This window comes from Petromyzon marinus, chromosome 71 (genome assembly GCF_048934315.1).
Source record: "Petromyzon marinus isolate PM22_M1 ecotype Great Lakes invasive population chromosome 71, UKy_Petmar_22M1.pri1.0, whole genome shotgun sequence".
NCBI classification, from domain to species: domain Eukaryota; kingdom Metazoa; phylum Chordata; class Hyperoartia; order Petromyzontiformes; family Petromyzontidae; genus Petromyzon; species Petromyzon marinus.
This window is the reverse complement of record NC_133737.1, coordinates 6,015-25,000: the sequence shown is the minus strand read 5'-3', so window position 1 is coordinate 25,000 and position 18,986 is coordinate 6,015. Positions and strand designations below refer to the sequence as shown.

The following is an 18,986-nucleotide window of genomic DNA, read 5'->3' as shown; positions in this document are numbered from 1 at the left end:
TCATCACCACCACCATCGTCATCACCACCACCATCGTCATCACCACCACCATCGTTATCATCATCGTCATCATCATCGTCATCATCGTCATCACCACCATCATCATCATCGCCATCACCACCGTGTCAGGGGTCAAAGTTTCTGTTTGTGTCCACCCACGGCGTCGTCTCTACCCCCCCCACCGCCCCCCCCACCACTCCCCCCCCCACCCCCACCCCCACCGGCCCCCCCACGTGACCGTGGAACATTCCGGCAGCTCCGTAGGCGGCGTTGGCCAGGCCGGCCTTGGGCGACGGCAGCGCCAGGACACGCCGGTCGTCGTCATCGACGACGTCATCATCGACGTCATCATCGACGTCATCGTCGACGTCATCATCGACGTCATCATCATCAACGTCATCATCGACGTCATCATCGTCAACGTCGTCATCATTGTCATTGTTGTCGTCATTGTTGTCATTGTTGTCGTCATTGTTGTCATTGTTGTCGTCATCATCGTCATCGTCATCATTATCATCGTTGTCATCAACATCGTCATAGTAGCAGAGGTCGCCGTTGGTGGTAGCGGTGAGGCCAACACCACCACAACCACCACAACCACCACCACCACCACAACCATCACCACCATCACCAACACCATCACCAACACCACAACCACCACCACCACCACCACAACCATCACCACCATCACCAACACCACCACCACCACAACTACCACCACCATCACCAACACCACAACCACCACCACAACCATCACCACCATCACCACCATCACCAACACCACAACCACCACCACAACCATCACCACCACCACAACCACCACCACAACCACCATCACCAACACCACAACCACCACCACCACAACCATCACCACCACCACAACCACCACCACAACCACCATCACCAACACCACAACCACCACCACCACCATCACCACCACCATCACCACCAACAACACCACCACCATCACCACCATCACCACCATCACCACCACCACCACCAACAACACCACCACCATCACCACCAACAACACCACAACCACCATCACCACAACCATCACCGTTATCGCCACCCACGGCCACCACCACCCACTCCGGTCGGCGTTGTTGTTGTGGTTTTACAAGCGGGGGACGAAGTTGTTGAAGTTGTTGATGTTGTTGTAGTTGTTGTTGTGGTAGTTGTTGTTGATGTTGTAGTTGTTGTTGACGTTGTTGACGTTGTTGTAGTTGTTGTTGATGTTGTAGTTGTGGTAGTTGTTGTAGTTGTTGTTGTTGTTGACGTTGTAGTTGTGGTAGTTGTTGTTGTTGACGTTGTAGTTGTTGTTGTTGACGTTGTTGACGTTGTTGTTGATGTTGTAGTTGTTGTAGTTGTGGTAGTTGTTGTTGTTGACGTTGTAGTTGTTGTTGTAATTGTTGTTGTTGTTGTTGTTGATGTTGTAGTTGTTGTTGTGGTAGTTGTTGTTGTTGACGTTGTAGTTGTTGTTGTTGACGTTGTTGTTGACGTTGTTGTAGTTGATGTTGTTGTGGTAGTTGTTGTAGTAGTTGTTGTAGTAGTTGTTGTTGTTGACGTTGTTGTTGTTGTAATTGTTGTTGTTGACGTTGTTGTTGACGTTGTTGTTGTCGGGGGCGTTGTCGATGCTGCTGTTGCCGCTGTTGCACCAGCGCTTGCTGCTGCTGTGCTAGCGGTTGTTGTTGTTGTTGTTGTTGATGATGTTGTTGATATTGTTGTTGTTGATATTGTTGTTGTTGTAGTTGATGTTGTAGTTGATGTTGTTGTTGATGTTGTTGTTGTTGATGTTGATATTGTTGATGTTGTTGTGGATATTGTTGTTGTTGATGTTGTTGTTGTAGTTGTTGTTGTAGTTGTTGTTGTTGTTGATGTTGTTGATGTTGTTGTTGTAGTTGTTGTAGTGGCCGCTGTGACGTCCCCTGCTGCTGCTGTTGCTGTTGCTGGGACCTGCCGTTGCCAGGGGGCGTGGCCACGCACGCCCTGACGTTGCTAGGGGGCGTGGCCGGGCAGGCACTGCCGTTGCCAGGGGGCGTGGCCACGCAGGCCCTGCCGTTGCCATGGGGCGTGGCCACGCACGCCCTGACGTTGCTAGGGGGCGTGGCCGGGCAGGCCCTGCCGTTGCCAGGGGGCGTGGCCGGGCAGGCACTGCCGTCGCCATGGGGCGTGGCCACGCAGGCCCTGCCGTTGCCATGGAGCGTGGCCACGCAGGCACTGCCGTTGCCATGGGGCGTGGCCACGTAGGCCCTGCCGTTGGCATGGAGCGTGGCCGGGCAGGCACTGCCGTTGCCATGGGGCGTGGCCAGGGAGGCCCTTCCGTTGCCATGGGGCGTGGCCACGCAGGCCCTGCCGTTGCCATGGGGCGTGGCCAGACAGGCCCTGACGTTGCCATGGGGCGTGGCCAGGCAGGCCCTGACGTTGCCATGGGGCGTGGCCAGGCACGCACTGCCGTTGCCATGGGGCGTGGCCAGGCACGCCCTGACGTTGCTAGGGGGCGTGGCGACCAGCAGGGGTCGCTCCTCCTCCTCCTGCTGCTGCTGGTGGTGGTGGTGATGCTGCCCAGCGATTGGTCCACGCGGAGGCCAATCAGGGGAGGCCGGCGGAGCCTGGGCGGGGCTGGGCCCACCAGGGGGCGTCTCTAATTGGTGGAGGCAGGAGGAGGGGGCGGAGCTAGCGGAACAAAACCTGGAGGGAGGGGGGGATGGGGGGAGATGTTGATTACATCACCTGGTACACAGGAAGTCGTGGGTTCGATCCCAAATGACTCTTATGAGATGTTGACTACCTCACCTGGTACACAGGAGGCCGTGGGTTCGATCCCATATGACCCTGATGAGATGTTGACTACCTCACCTGGTACACAGGAGGCCGTGGGTTCGATCCCATATGACCCTGATTAGATGTTGACTACCTCGCCTGGTACACAGGAGGTCGTGGGTTCGATCCCAAATGACCCTGATGAGATGTTGACTACCTCGCCTGGTACACAGGAGGTCGTGGGTTCCATCCCAACTGACCCTGATGAGATGTTGACTACCTCGCCTGGTGCACAGGAGGCCGTGGGTGCGATCCCAAATGACCCTGATGAGATGTTGACTACCTCGCCTGATACACAGGAGGTCGTGGGTTCGATCCCAAATTACCCTGATGAGATGTTGACTACCTCGCCTGGTACACAGGAAGTCTTGGGGTTCGATCCCAAATGACCCTGGTGAGATGTTGACTACCTCGCCTGGTACACAGGAGGTCTTAGGGTTCGATCCCATATGACGATGATGAGATGTTGACTACCTCGCCTGGTACACAGGAAGTCTTAGGGTTCGATCCCATATGACCCTGATGAGATGTTGATTACATCACCTGGAACACAGGAAGTCTTAGGGTTCGATCCCAAATGACCCTGGTGAGATGTTGACTACCTCGCCTGGTACACAGGAAGTTGTGGGTTCGATCCCAAATGACGATGATGAGATGTTGACTACCTCGCCTGGTACACAGGAAGTCGTGGATTCGATCCCATATGACGCTGATGAGATGTTGACTACCTCGCCTGGTACACAGGAGGTCGTGGGTTTGATCCCGACCCTGGCGATTTTTCCCCGAGTGAGTGAGTGGGTGATTGGCTGAGTGAGTGGGTGATTGGCTGAGTGAGTGAGCGAGTGGGTAAGTGAGTGAGTGGGTGAGTGAGTGAGTGAGTGGATGAGTGAGTGGGTGGGTGGGTAGGTGAGTGGGTGAGTGAGTGAGTGAGTGGGTGAGTGAGTGAGTGAGTGGGTGGGTGAGTGGGTGAGTGAGTGGGTGATTGAGTGAGTGAGTGGGTGAGTGAGTGAGCGGGTGAGTGAGTGAACGGGTGAGTGAGTGAACGGGTGAGTGAGTGAGTAGGTGAGTGAGTGAGTGAGCGAGAGGATGAGCGAGTGGGTGAGTGAGTGGGTGGGTGGGTGAGTGAGCGAGTGGGTGAGTGAGTTGGTGAGTGAGTAGGTGAGTGAGCGAGTGGATGAGTGAGTTGGTGAGTGAGTAGGTGAGTGAGTAGGTGAGTGAGCGAGTGGGTGAGTGAGTTGGTGAGTGAGTAGGTGAGTGAGCGATTGGGTGAGTGAATTGGTGAGTGAGTAGGTGAGTGAGGAGTGGCTGAGTGAGTAGGTGAGTGAGTGAGTGAGTGAGCGAGTGGGTGAGTGAGTGAGTAGGTGAGTGAGCGAGTGGCTGAGTAAGTTGGTGAGTGAGTAGGTGAGTGCGAGTGGCTGAGTGAGTAGGTGAGCGTGTGGGTGAGTGAGTTGGTGAGTGAGTGAGTTGGTGAGTGAGTAGGTGAGTGAGCAAGTGGGTGAGTGAGTTGGTGAGTGAGTAGGTGGGTGAGCGAGTGGGTGAGTGAGTTGGTGAGTGAGTAGGTGAGTGAGCGAGTGGGTGAGTGAGTTGGTGAGTGAGTAGGTGGGTAAGCGAGTGGGTGAGTGAGTTGGTGAGTGAGTAGGTGAGTGAGCGAGTGGATGAGTGAGTTGGTGAGTGAGTAGGTGGGTGAGCGAGTGGATGAGTGAGTTGGTGAGTGAGTAGGTGGGTGAGCGAGTGGGTGAGTGAGTTGGTGAGTGAGTAGGTGAGTGAGCGAGTGGGTGAGTGAGTTGGTGAGTAACTCACCGTGTCTCTATGGGGGAGACTTCCACCTCTTCAGGCACCTTTACAGCAAACTGAGGAGGCATTGGAGTAAAAGAGTGGGAGTTTGGATTTAGGGTTACAGTTAGGGGTTAGGGTATTAGAGTTAGGGGTTAGGGTATTAGAGTTAGGGGTTAGGGTATTAGAGTTAGGGGTTTGGGTTAGGGTATTAGAGTTAGGGGTTAGGGTATTAGAGTTGGGGTTATGGTATTAGAGTTAGGGGTATGGGTTAGGGTATTAGAGTTAGGGGTTTGGGTTAGGGTATTAGAGTTAGGGGTTAGGGTATTAGAGTTAGGGGTTTGGGTTAGGGTATTAGAGTTAGGGGTTAGGGTATTAGAGTTAGGGGTTTGGGTATTAGAGTTAGGGGTTTGGGTATTAGAGTTAGAGGTTAGGGTACTAGAGTTAGGGGTTAGGGTATTAGAGTTAGGGGTTTGGGTATTAGAGTTAGGGGTTAGAGTATTAGAGTTAGGGGTTAGGGTATTAGAGTTAGGTGTTTGGGTTAGGGTATTAGAGTTAGGGGTTAGGGTATTAGAGTTAGGGGTTAGGGTATTAGAGTTAGGGGTTAGGGTATTAGAGTTAGGGGTTTGGGTTAGGGTATTAGAGTTAGGGGTTAGGGTATTAGAGTTAGGGGTTTGGGTATTAGAGTTAGGGGTTTGGGTATTAGAGTTAGAGGTTAGGGTACTAGAGTTAGGGGTTAGGGTATTAGAGTTAGGGGTTTGGGTATTAGAGTTAGGGGTTAGAGTATTAGAGTTAGGGTATTAGAGTTAGGTGTTTGGGTTAGGGTATTAGAGTTAGGGGTTAGGGTATTAGAGTTAGGGGTTAGGGTATTAGAGTTAGGGGTTAGGGTATTAGAGTTAGGGGTTAGGGTATTAGAGTTAGAGGTTAGGGTATTAGAGTTAGGGGTTAGGGTAGTAGAGTTAGGGGTTAGGGTATTAGAGTTAGGGGTTAGGGTATTAGAGTTAGGGGTTAGGGTATTAGAGTTAGGGGTTAGGGTATTAGAGTTAGGGGTTAGGGTATTAGAGTTAGGGGTTAGGGTATTAGAGTTAGGGGTTAGGGTACTAGAGTTAGGGGTTAGGGTATTAGAGTTAGGGGTTAGGGTATTAGAGTTAGGGGTTAGGGTATTAGAGTTAGGGGTTAGGGTTAGGGTATTAGAGTTAGGGGTTAGGGTATTAGAGTTATGGGTTAGGGTATTAGAGTTAGGGGTTAGGGTATTAGAGTTAGGGGTTTGGGTATTAGAGTTAGGGGTTAGGGTATTAGAGTTAGGGGTTAGGGTATTAGAGTTAGGGGTTAGGGTATTAGAGTTAGGGGTTAGGGTATTAGAGTTAGGGGTTTGGGTATTAGAGTTAGGGTTTGGGTATTAGAGTTAGGGGTTAGGGTATTAGAGTTAGGGGTTAGGGTATTAGAGTTAGGGGTTTGGGTATTAGAGTTAGGGGTTAGGGTATTAGAGTTAGGGGTTTGGGTATTAGAGTTAGGGTTTGGGTATTAGAGTTAGGGTTTGGGTAGTAGAGTTAGGGGTTAGGGTATTAGAGTTAGGGGTTTGGGTATTAGAGTTAGGGGTTAGGGTATTAGAGTTAGGGGTTAGGGTATTAGAGTTAGGGGTTTGGGTATTAGAGTTAGGGTTTGGGTAGTAGAGTTAGGGGTTAGGATATTAGAGTTATGGGTTAGGGTATTAGAGTTAGGGGTTAGGGTATTAGAGTTAGGGGTTTGGGTTAGGGTATTAGAGTTAGGGGTTAGGGTATTAGAGTTAGGGATTTGGGTTAGGGTATTAGAGTTAGGGGTTAGGGTATTAGAGTTAGGGGTTAGGGTATTAGAGTTAGGGGTTTGGGTATTAGAGTTAGGGGTTAGGGTATTAGAGTTAGGGGTTTGGGTTAGGGTATTAGAGTTAGGGGTTTGGGTTAGGGTATTAGAGTTAGGGGTTAGGGTATTAGAGTTAGGGGTTTGGGTTAGGGTATTAGAGTTAGGGGTTTGGGTTAGGGTATTAGAGTTAGGGGTTAGGGTATTAGAGGAAGGGGTTAGGGTTAGGGTATTAGAGTTAGGGGTTTGGGTTAGGGTATTAGAGTTAGGGGTTAGGGTATTAGAGTTAGGGGTTAGGGTATTAGAGTTAGGGGTTTGGGTTAGGGTATTAGAGTTAGGGGTTAGGGTATTAGAGTTAGGGGTTTGGGTTAGGGTATTAGAGTTAATGGTTTGGGTTAGGGTAATAGAGTTAGGGGTTAGGGTATTAGAGTTAGGGGTTATGGTATTAGAGTTAGGGGTTATGGTATTAGAGTTAGGGGTTAGGGTATTAGAGTTAGGGGTTAGGGTACAAGAGTTAGGGGTTTGGGGTTAGGATTTGGGGTTAGGATTTGGGGTTAGGATTTGGGGTGATGATTTGGGGTTAGGGGTTGGGGTTAGGATTTGGGGTTAGGATTTGGGGTTAGGATTTGGGGTTAGGATTTGGGGTCAGGATTTGGGGTTAGGGTTTGGGGTTAGGATTTGGGGTTAGGGTTTGGGGTTAGGATTTGGGGTTAGGATTTGGGGTTAGGATTTGGGGTTAGGATTTGGGGTTAGGGGTTAGGATTTGGGGTTAGGATTTGGGGTTAGGATTTGAGGTTAGGATTTGGGGTTAGGATTTGGGGTTAGGGGTTAGGATTTGGGGTTAGGATTTGGGGTTAGGATTTGGGGTTAGGGTTTGGGGTTAGGATTTGGGGTCAGGATTTGGGGTTAAGATTTGGGGTTAGGATTTGGGGTTAGGATTTGGGGTCATGATTTGGGGTTAGGATTTGGGGTTAGGGTTTGGGATTAGGATTTGGGATTAGGATTTGGGATTAGGATTTGGGATTAGGATTTGGGGTTAGGATTTGGGGTTAGGATTTGGGGTTAGGATTTGGGGTTAGGGTTTGGGGTTAGGATTTGGGGTTAGGATTTGGGGTTAGGATTTGGGCTTAGGGGTTAGGATTTGGGGTTAGGATTTAGGGTTAGGATTTGGGGTTAAGATTTGGGGTTAGGATTTGGGGTTAGGATTTGGGGTTAGGGGTTAGGATTTGGGGTTAAGATTTGGGGTTAGGATTTGGGGTTAGAATTTGGGGTTAGGATTTGGGGTTAAGATTTGAGGTTAGGATTTGGGGTTAGGGGTTAGGATTTGGGGTTAGGATTTGGGGTTAGGATTTGGGGTTAGGATTTGGGGTTAGGATTTGGGGTTAGGATTTGGGGTTAGGGGTCAAAGTTTAATCCTCCCACTCTCTCACCTCCGTGAGTCTCGTCTGCGATTGGCTGGCTCCAGGCTCGTGGGCGGAGCCGTTGGCGATCACGTGACCGCCCCGCTTGCCAATGGCACGCTCCCGTACCTTCCTCCTGGACTTCCTGCGCCCAATCAGAATGCTCAGTTTGTTAGACACGCCCATCATGGGGGAGTTGCTGAGTGGGTGGGTGGGGGAGTGGCTGAGTGAGTGGGTGAGTGAGTGAGTGGGTGAGTGAGTGAGAGGGTGAGTGAGTGAGTGGGTGAGTGAGTGGGTGAGTGAGTGAGTGGGTGAGTGAGTGAGTGGGTGAGTGAGTGAGTGGGTGAGTGAGTGAGTGAGTGGATCAGTGAGTGAGTGGGTGAGTGAGTGAGTGGGTGAGTGAGTGGGTGAGTGAGTGGATGACTGAGTGATTGACTGAGTCACTGAGTGACTGACTGAGTGACTGACTGAGTGACTGGGTGAGTGGGTGAGTGAGTGGGTGAGTGGGTGAGTGAGTGAGTGGGTGAGTGAGTGAGTGAGTGGGTGAGTGAGTGAGTGGGTGAGTGGGTGAGTGAGTGGGTGAGTGAGTGAGTGAGTGGATCAGTGAGTGAGTGAGTGGGTGAGTGAGTGGGTGAGTGAGTGGATGACTCAGTGATTGACTGAGTCACTGAGTGACTGACGGAGTGACTGACTGAGTGAGTGGGTGAGTGGGTGAGTGAGTGGGTGAGTGGGTGAGTGAGTAGGTGAGTGGGTGAGTGAGTGAGTGGGTGAGTGGGTGAGTGAGTGGGTGAGTGAGTGAGTGGGTGAGTGAGTGAATGAGTGGGTGAGTGAATGAGTGAATGAGTGAGTGAGTGGTTGAGTGGGTGAGTGAGTGACTGACTGAGTGACTGACTGAGTGACTGAGTGACTGACTGAGTGACTGAGTGAGTGAATGAGTGACTGAGTGAGTGACTGACTGAGTGACTGAGTGAGTGACTGACTGAGTGACTGAGTGATAGAGTGACTGCCTGAGTAACTGAGTGACTGAATGAGTGACTGAGTAACTGAGTGAGTGACTGACTGAGTGACTGAGTGAGTGACTGACTGAGTGACTGAGTGAGCGAATGAGTGACAGTGACTGAGCGAGTGACTGAGTGACTGAGTGACTGACTGAGTGACTGACTGACTAAGTGACTGAGCGAGTGACTGACTGAGTGACTGAGTGACTGACTGAGTGACTGACTGAGTGAATGAGTGAGTGACTGACTGAGTCACTGAGTGACTGACTGAGTGACTGACTGAGTGACTGACTGAGTGACTGAGTCACTGACTGACTGAGTGACTGAGTGACTGACTGACTGAGTGACTGACTGAGTGACTGACTGAGTGACTGACTGACTGAGTGACTGAGTCACTGACTGACTGAGTGACTGACTGACTGAGTGACTGAGTGACTGACTGAGTGACTGACAGACTGAGTGACTGACTGAGTGACTGACTGAGTGACTGACTGAGTGACTTAGTGAGTGACTGAATGACTGAGTGACTGAGTGACTGACTGACTGAGTGACTGAGTGACTGACTGAGTGACTGACTGAGTGACTGACTGAGTGAGTGACTGACTGAGTGACTGACTGAGTGACTGAATGACTGAGTGATTGACTGAGTGACTGACTGAGTGGCTGACTGAATGACTGAGTGACTGAGTGAGTGACTGAGTGAGCAACTGAGTGAGTGACTGAGTGACTGACTGAGTGACTGAGTGATTGACTGACTGAGTGAGTGACTGACTGACTGAGTGACTGACTGAGTGACTGACTGACTGAGTGATTGACTGAGTTACTGAGTGACTGACTGAGTGACTGATTGAGTGACTGACTGAGTGAGTGACTGAGTGACTGAGTGACTGACTGAGTGAGTGAGTGACTGAGCGACTGACTGAGTGAGTGAATAACTGACTAACTGAGTGACTGACTGAGTGAGTGAGTGACTGAGTGACTGACTGAGTGACTGAGTGACTGAGTGACTGACTGACTGACTGATTGAGTGAGTGGAGTGAGTGACTGAGTGACTGACTGAGTAACTGAGTGACTGACTGAGTGACTGAGTGAGTTACTGAGTGACTGAGTGAGTGACTGAGTGACTGACTGAGTGACTGACTGACTGAGTGACTGACTGACTGAGTGACTTACTGAGTGGGTGAGTGAGTGAGTGGGTGATTGAGTGAGTGGGTGACTGAGTGACTGACTGAGTGACTGACTGAGTGACTGACTGACTGAGTGACTGACTGACTGACTGAGTGACTGAGTGAGTGACTGAGTGACTGAGTGAGTGACTGACTGACTGACTGACTGACCGAGTCAATGACTGAGTGACCGAGTGAGTGACTGAGTGACTGAGTGAGTGAATGACTGAGTGACTGACTGAGTGACTGACTGAGTGACTGAGTGAGTGACTGAATGACTGAGTGACTGAGTGAGTGACTGAGTGACTGACTGAGTGACTGACTGAGTGACTGAGTGAGTGACTGAGTGACTGACTGATTGACTGAGTGAGTGACTGACTGACTGAGTGACTGACTGAGTGACTGAGTGACTGACTGAGTGACTGAATGGGTGACTGTATGATTGACTGAATGACTGAGTGCCTGACTGAGTGACTGAGTGAGTGACTGACTGAGTGACTGAGTGACTGACTGAGTGACTGACTGACTGAATGAATGACTGACTGAGTGACTGCCTGAGTGACTGACTGAGTGACTGACTGACTGATTGACTGACTGACTGACTGACTGAGTGACTGACTGAGTGACTGAGTGACTGAGTGACTGAGTGACTGACTGACTGAGTGAATGAGTGAGTGACTGACTGAGTGACTGACTGAGTGAGTGACTGACTGAGTGACTGACTGAGTGACTGAGTGACTGAGTGACTGACTGAGTGAATGAGTGACTGACTGACTGAGTGACTTACTGTGTGGGTGAGTGAGTGAGTGAGTGGGTGACTGAGTGACTGACTGACTGACTGAGTGACTGACTGAGTGATTGACTGACTGAGTGACTGACTGAGTGACTGACTGACTGAGTGACTGACTCAGCTACTCACTTTCCAGCACAGTAAGCCACCACACACATCACTGCCACCACGAGAAGAGCGATGGCGATGCCCGCGATGGTCAAAACTCGCTTCTCATACAACTCGTGGGCCTCTGTGTGGGCAGGGTGGGGAGGGTGGGCAGGGTGGGGAGGGTGGGGAGGGTGGGGAGGGTGGAGAGGGTGGGGAGGGTGGGGAGGGTGGGGAGGGTGGAGAGGAGGTGATGGTCATTTTCAGAGATTCACAGAGACTCACAGAGACATACAGAGAGACACAGAGAGACAGAGAGACACACAGAGACACACAGAGACACACAGAGACACACAGAGACTCACAGAGACTCACAGAGACACACAGAGACTCACAGAGAGACACAGAGAGACACACAGAGACCCACAGAGACAGACAGAGACTCACAGAGACACACAGAGACACACAGAGACTCACAGAGACACACAGACACAGAGAGACACACAGAGACACACAGAGACACACAGAGACTCACAGAGACAAACAGAGACTCACAGAGACTCAGAGAGACTCACAGAAACACAGAGAGACACAGAGACACACAGATACTCAGAGAGACACACAGAGACACAGAGACACACAGAGACTCAGAGAGACAGACAGAGACACACAGAGACTCACAGAGAGACACAGAGACTCACAGAGACACAAAGAGACACACAGAGAGACACAGAGACACAGAGAGACACACAGAGACCCACAGAGACAGACAGAGAGACTTACAGAGACTCATAGAGACACAGAGAGACACACAGAGAGACACACAGAGACACACAGAGACACACAGAGACTCACAGAGACAAACAGAGACTCACAGAGACTCAGAGAGACTCACAGAGACACAGAGAGACACAGAGACACACAGAGACACTCAGAGAGACACACAGAGAGACAGAGAGACACACAGAGACACACAGAGACTCACAGAGACACACAGAGATTCACAGAGAGACACAGATACTCAGAGAGACTCACAGAGACACACAGAGACTCACAGAGAGACACAGAGAGACACAGAGACACACAGAGAGACACAGAGAGTCACAGAGACACACAGAGATTCACAGAGAAACACAGATACTCAGAGAGACTCACAGAGACTCACAGAGACTCATAGAGACACACAGAGACACACAGAGACACACAGAGACTCACAGAGACTCACAGATACTCACAGAGACACACAGAGACTCACAGAGACACACAGACTCACAGAGACACACAGAGACACAGAGACACACAGAGACACACAGAGACTCACAGAGACTCACATAGACACACAGAGACTCACAGAGACACACAGACACAGAGAGACACACAGAGACACACAGAGACTCACAGAGACAAACAGAGACTCACAGAGACTCAGAGAGACTCACAGAGACACAGAGAGACACAGAGACACACAGAGACACTCAGAGAGACACACAGAGAGACAGAGAGACACACAGAGACACACAGAGACTCACAGAGACACACAGAGATTCACAGAGAGACACAGATACTCAGAGAGACTCACAGAGACACACAGAGACACAGAGAGACACACAGAGAGACACACAGAGACACACAGAGACACACAGAGAGACACAGAGAGACACAGACACACAGAGAGACACAGAGACTCACAGAGACACACAGAGACTCACACAGAGACACACAGACACACAGAGACTCACAGAGACTCACAGAGACTCACAGAGACTCACAGAGACACACAGAGAGACACAGAGAGACACAGAGACACAAAGAGAGACACAGAGACTCACAGAGACACACAGAGACTCACAGAGACACACAGAGAGACACAGAGACTCACAGAGAGACACAGAGACTCACAGAGACACACAGACACATAAAGAGACACACAGAGACTCACAGAGACACACAGAGAGACACAGAGACTCACAGAGAGACACAGAGACTCACAGAGACACACAGAGAGACACACAGAGACACACAGAGACTCACAGAGACTCACAGAGATTCACAGAGAGACGCAGATACTCAGAGAGACTCACAGAGACACAGAGACACACAGAGACTCAGAGAGACAGACAGAGACTCACAGAGACACACAGAGACACACAGAGATTCACAGAGACACAGAGAGACACACAGAGACTCACAGATAATCACATAGACACACAGAGACTCATAGAGACACAGAGAGACACACAGAGACTCACAGAGACTCACATAGACACACAGAGACTCACAGAGACACACAGAGACACAGAGAGACACACAGAGACACACAGAGACACACAGAGAGACACAGAGACTCAGAGACTCACAGAGACTCACAGATACTCACAGAGACACACAGAGACTCACAGAGACACACAGACTCACAGAGACACACAGAGACACAGAGACACACAGAGACACACAGAGACTCACAGAGACTCACATAGACACACAGAGACTCACAGAGACACACAGACACAGAGAGACACACAGAGACACACAGAGACACACAGAGACTCACAGAGACAAACAGAGACAAACAGAGACTCACAGAGACTCACAGAGACACAGAGACACACAGAGACACACAGAGACACACAGAGAGACACAGAGAGACACAGAGACTCACAGAGACTCAGAGATACTCACAGAGACACACAGAGACTCACAGAGACACACAGAGACACACAGAGACTCACAGAGACACACAGAGACGCACAGAGACACACACAGACACACAGAGAGACACAGAGAGACACAGAGACACACAGAGACACACAGAGACACACAGAGACTCACAGAGACACACAGAGACACACAGAGAGACACAGAGAGACGCACAGACACACAGAGACTCACACAGACACACAGAGACTCACAGAGACACACAGAGACTCACAGAGACACACAGAGAGACACAGAGACTCACAGAGAGACACAGAGACTCACAGAGACACACAGAGAGACACACAGAGACACACAGAGACTCACAGAGACTCACAGAGATTCACAGAGAGACGCAGATACTCAGAGAGACTCACAGAGACACAGAGACACACAGAGACTCAGAGAGACAGACAGAGACTCACAGAGACACACAGAGACACACAGAGATTCACAGAGACACAGAGAGACACACAGAGACTCACAGAGAATCACATAGACACACAGAGACTCATAGAGACACAGAGAGACACACAGAGACTCACAGAGACTCACAGAGAGACACAGAGACTCAGAGACTCACAGAGACTCACAGATACTCACAGAGACACACAGAGACTCACAGAGACACACAGACTCACAGAGACACACAGAGACACAGAGACACACAGAGACACACAGAGACTCACAGAGACTCACATAGACACACAGAGACTCACAGAGACACACAGACACAGAGAGACACACAGAGACACACAGAGACACACAGAGACTCACAGAGACAAACAGAGACAAACAGAGACTCACAGAGACTCACAGAGACACAGAGAGACACAGAGACACACAGAGACACACAGAGACACACAGAGAGACACAGAGAGACACAGAGACTCACAGAGACTCAGAGATACTCACAGAGACACACAGAGACTCACAGAGACACACAGAGACACACAGAGACTCACAGAGACACACAGAGACGCACAGAGACACACACAGACACACAGAGAGACACAGAGAGACACAGAGACACACAGAGACACACAGAGACACACAAAGACTCACAGAGACACACAGAGACACACAGAGAGACACAGAGAGACGCACAGACACACAGAGACTCACACAGACACACAGAGACTCACAGAGACACACAGAGACTCAAAGAGACCCACAGAGATTCACGGAGACTCACTGAGACACACAGACAGACACAGAGACACACAGAGACACACAGAGACACAGAGACACACAGAGACTCACAGAGACACACAGAGACACACAGTGACTCACAGAGACACACAGAGACACAGAGACAAACAGAGACTCACAGAGACACAGAGAGACACACACAGAGACTCACAGAGACACACAGAGACACACAGAGACTCACAGAGACACACAGAGACACACAGAGACACACGGAGACTCACGGAAACTCACTGAGACACACAGACAGACTCAGAGACACACAGAGACACACAGAGACTCACGGAGACTCACAGAGACACACACAGAGACTCACAGAGACACACAGAGACACACAGAGACTCACAGAGACACACAGAGACACACAGAGACTCACAGAGACACACAGAGACTCACAGAGACACAGAGAGACACACAGATACTCAGAAAGACTCACAGAGACTCATAGAGACACACAGAGACACACAGAGACTCACAGAGAGACACAGAGAGACACAGAGACACACAGAGAGACACAGAGACTCACAGAGACACACAGAGATTCACAGAGAAACACAGATACTCAGAGAGACTCACAGAGACTCATAGAGACACACAGAGACACACAGAGACACACAGAGACTCACAGAGACTCACAGATACTCACAGAGACACACAGAGACTCACAGAGACACACAGACTCACAGAGACACACAGAGACACAGAGACACACAGAGACACACAGAGACTCACAGAGACTCACATAGACACACAGAGACTCACAGAGACACACAGACACAGAGAGACACACAGAGACACACAGTGACTCACAGAGACACACAGAGACACAGAGACAAACAGAGACTCACAGAGACACAGAGAGACACACACAGAGACTCACAGAGACACACAGAGACACACAAAGACTCACAGAGACACACAGAGACACACAGAGACACACGGAGACTCACGGAGACTCACTGAGACACACAGACAGACTCAGAGACACACAGAGACACACAGAGACTCACGGAGACTCACAGAGACACACACAGAGACTCACAGAGACACACAGAGACACACAGAGACTCACAGAGACACACAGAGACACACAGAGACTCACAGAGACACACAGAGACTCACAGAGACACAGAGAGACACACAGATACTCAGAGAGACTCACAGAGACTCATAGAGACACACAGAGACACACAGAGACTCACAGAGAGACACAGAGAGACACAGAGACACACAGAGAGACACAGAGACTCACAGAGACACACAGAGATTCACAGAGAAACACAGATACTCAGAGAGACTCACAGAGACTCATAGAGACACACAGAGACACACAGAGACACACAGAGACACACAGAGACTCACAGAGACTCACAGATACTCACAGAGACACACAGAGACTCACAGAGACACACAGACTCACAGAAACACACAGAGACACAGAGACACACAGAGACACACAGAGACTCACAGAGACTCACATAGACACACAGAGACTCACAGAGACACACAGACACAGAGAGACACACAGAGACACACAGACAGACACAGAGACACACAGAGACACACAGAGACACAGAGACACACAGAGACTCACAGAGACACACAGAGACACACAGTGACTCACAGAGACACACAGAGACACAGAGACAAACAGAGACTCACAGAGACACAGAGAGACACACACAGAGACTCACAGAGACACACAGAGACACACAGAGACACACAGAGACACACGGAGACTCACGGAAACTCACTGAGACACACAGACAGACTCAGAGACACACAGAGACACACAGAGACTCACGGAGACTCACAGAGACACACACAGAGACTCACAGAGACACACAGAGACTCACAGAGACACACAGAGACACACAGAGACTCACAGAGACACACAGAGACTCACAGAGACACAGAGAGACACACAGATACTCAGAAAGACTCACAGAGACTCATAGAGACACACAGAGACACACAGAGACTCACAGAGAGACACAGAGAGACACAGAGACACACAGAGAGACACAGAGACTCACAGAGACACACAGAGATTCACAGAGAAACACAGATACTCAGAGAGACTCACAGAGACTCATAGAGACACACAGAGACACACAGAGACACACAGAGACACACAGAGACTCACAGAGACTCACAGATACTCACAGAGACACACAGAGACTCATGGAGACACACAGACTCACAGAGACACACAGAGACACAGAGACACACAGAGACACACAGAGACTCACAGAGACTCACATAGACACACAGAGACTCACAGAGACACACAGACACAGAGAGACACACAGAGACACACAGTGACTCACAGAGACACACAGAGACACAGAGACAAACAGAGACTCACAGAGACACAGAGAGACACACACAGAGACTCACAGAGACACACAGAGACACACAAAGACTCACAGAGACACACAGAGACACACAGAGACACACGGAGACTCACGGAGACTCACTGAGACACACAGACAGACTCAGAGACACACAGAGATACACAGAGACTCACGGAGACTCACAGAGACACACACAGAGACTCACAGAGACACACAGAGACACACAGAGACTCACAGAGACACACAGAGACACACAGAGACTCACAGAGACACACAGAGACTCACAGAGACACAGAGAGACACACAGATACTCAGAGAGACTCACAGAGACTCATAGAGACACACAGAGACACACAGAGACTCACAGAGAGACACAGAGAGACACAGAGACACACAGAGAGACACAGAGACTCACAGAGACACACAGAGATTCACAGAGAAACACAGATACTCAGAGAGACTCACAGAGACTCATAGAGACACACAGAGACACACAGAGACACACAGAGACTCACAGAGACTCACAGATACTCACAGAGACACACAGAGACTCACAGAGACACACAGACTCACAGAGACACACAGAGACACAGAGACACACAGAGACACACAGAGACTCACAGAGACTCACATAGACACACAGAGACTCACAGAGACACACAGACACAGAGAGACACACAGAGACACACAGAGACTCACAGAGACAAACAGAGACTCACAGAGACTCAGAGAGACTCACAGAGACACAGAGAGACACAGAGACACACAGAGACACTCAGAGAGACACACAGAGAGACAGAGAGACACACAGAGACACACAGAGACTCACAGAGACACACAGAGATTCACAGAGAGACACAGATACTCAGAGAGACTCACAGAGACACACAGAGACACAGAGAGACACACAGAGAGACACACAGAGACACACAGAGACACAGAGAGACACAGACACACAGAGAGACACAGAGACTCACAGAGACACACAGAGACTCACACAGAGACACACAGACACACAGAGACTCACAGAGACTCACAGAGACTCACAGAGACTCACAGAGATTCACAGAGACTCACAGAGACACACAGAGAGACACAGAGAGACACAGAGACACAAAGAGAGACACAGAGACTCACAGAGACACACAGAGACTCACAGAGACACACAGAGAGACACAGAGACTCACAGAGAGACACAGAGACTCACAGAGACACACAGAGAGACACACAGAGACACACAGAGACTCACAGAGACTCACAGAGATTCACAGAGAGACGCAGATACTCAGAGAGACTCACAGAGACACAGAGACACACAGAGACTGAGAGAGACAGACAGAGACTCACAGAGACACACAGAGACACACAGAGATTCACAGAGACACAGAGAGACACACAGAGACTCACAGAGAATCACATAGACACACAGAGACTCATAGAGACACAGAGAGACACACAGAGACTCACAGAGACTCACATAGACACACAGAGACTCACAGAGACACACAGAGACACAGAGAGACACACAGAGACACACAGAGACACACAGAGAGACACAGAGACTCAGAGACTCACAGAGACTCACAGATACTCACAGAGACACACAGAGACTCACAGAGACACACAGACTCACAGAGACACACAGAGACACAGAGACACACAGAGACACACAGAGACTCACAGAGACTCACATAGACACACAGAGACTCACAGAGACACACAGACACAGAGAGACACACAGAGACACACAGAGACACACAGAGACTCACAGAGACAAACAGAGACTCACAGAGACAAACAGAGACTCACAGAGACTCACAGAGACACAGAGAGACACAGAGACACACAGAGAC

The 18,986-nt window shown here is 50.0% G+C and overlaps 1 protein-coding gene across 1 annotated transcript; it reads right to left on the bottom strand.

Moving 5' to 3' along the window:
- Positions 1-125: 125 nt before the first annotated feature.
- Positions 126-11,023, bottom strand: LOC142905298 (uncharacterized). Its single transcript, XM_076055345.1, has 4 exons — positions 10,916-11,023; positions 7,863-7,977; positions 4,624-4,673; positions 126-2,691 (listed from the first exon to the last, which is right to left on the bottom strand). Exons 1-4 carry the CDS (start codon positions 10,942-10,944, stop codon positions 126-128), a joined length of 2,760 nt encoding a protein of 919 aa, XP_075911460.1. The 5' UTR covers positions 10,945-11,023.
- Positions 11,024-18,986: the final 7,963 nt, after the last annotated feature.

Coding starts and splice junctions, on each gene's coding strand:
- LOC142905298 (XM_076055345.1), bottom strand. CDS start 10,944: ATGTGTGTGGTGGCTTACTGTGCTGGAAA. Junction 4,674..7,862: donor CGCAGACGAGACTCACGGAG/GTGAGAGAGTGG, acceptor ATGCCTCCTCAG/TTTGCTGTAAAGGTGCCTGA. Junction 2,692..4,623: donor GTCTCCCCCATAGAGACACG/GTGAGTTACTCA, acceptor CCCTCCCTCCAG/GTTTTGTTCCGCTAGCTCCG.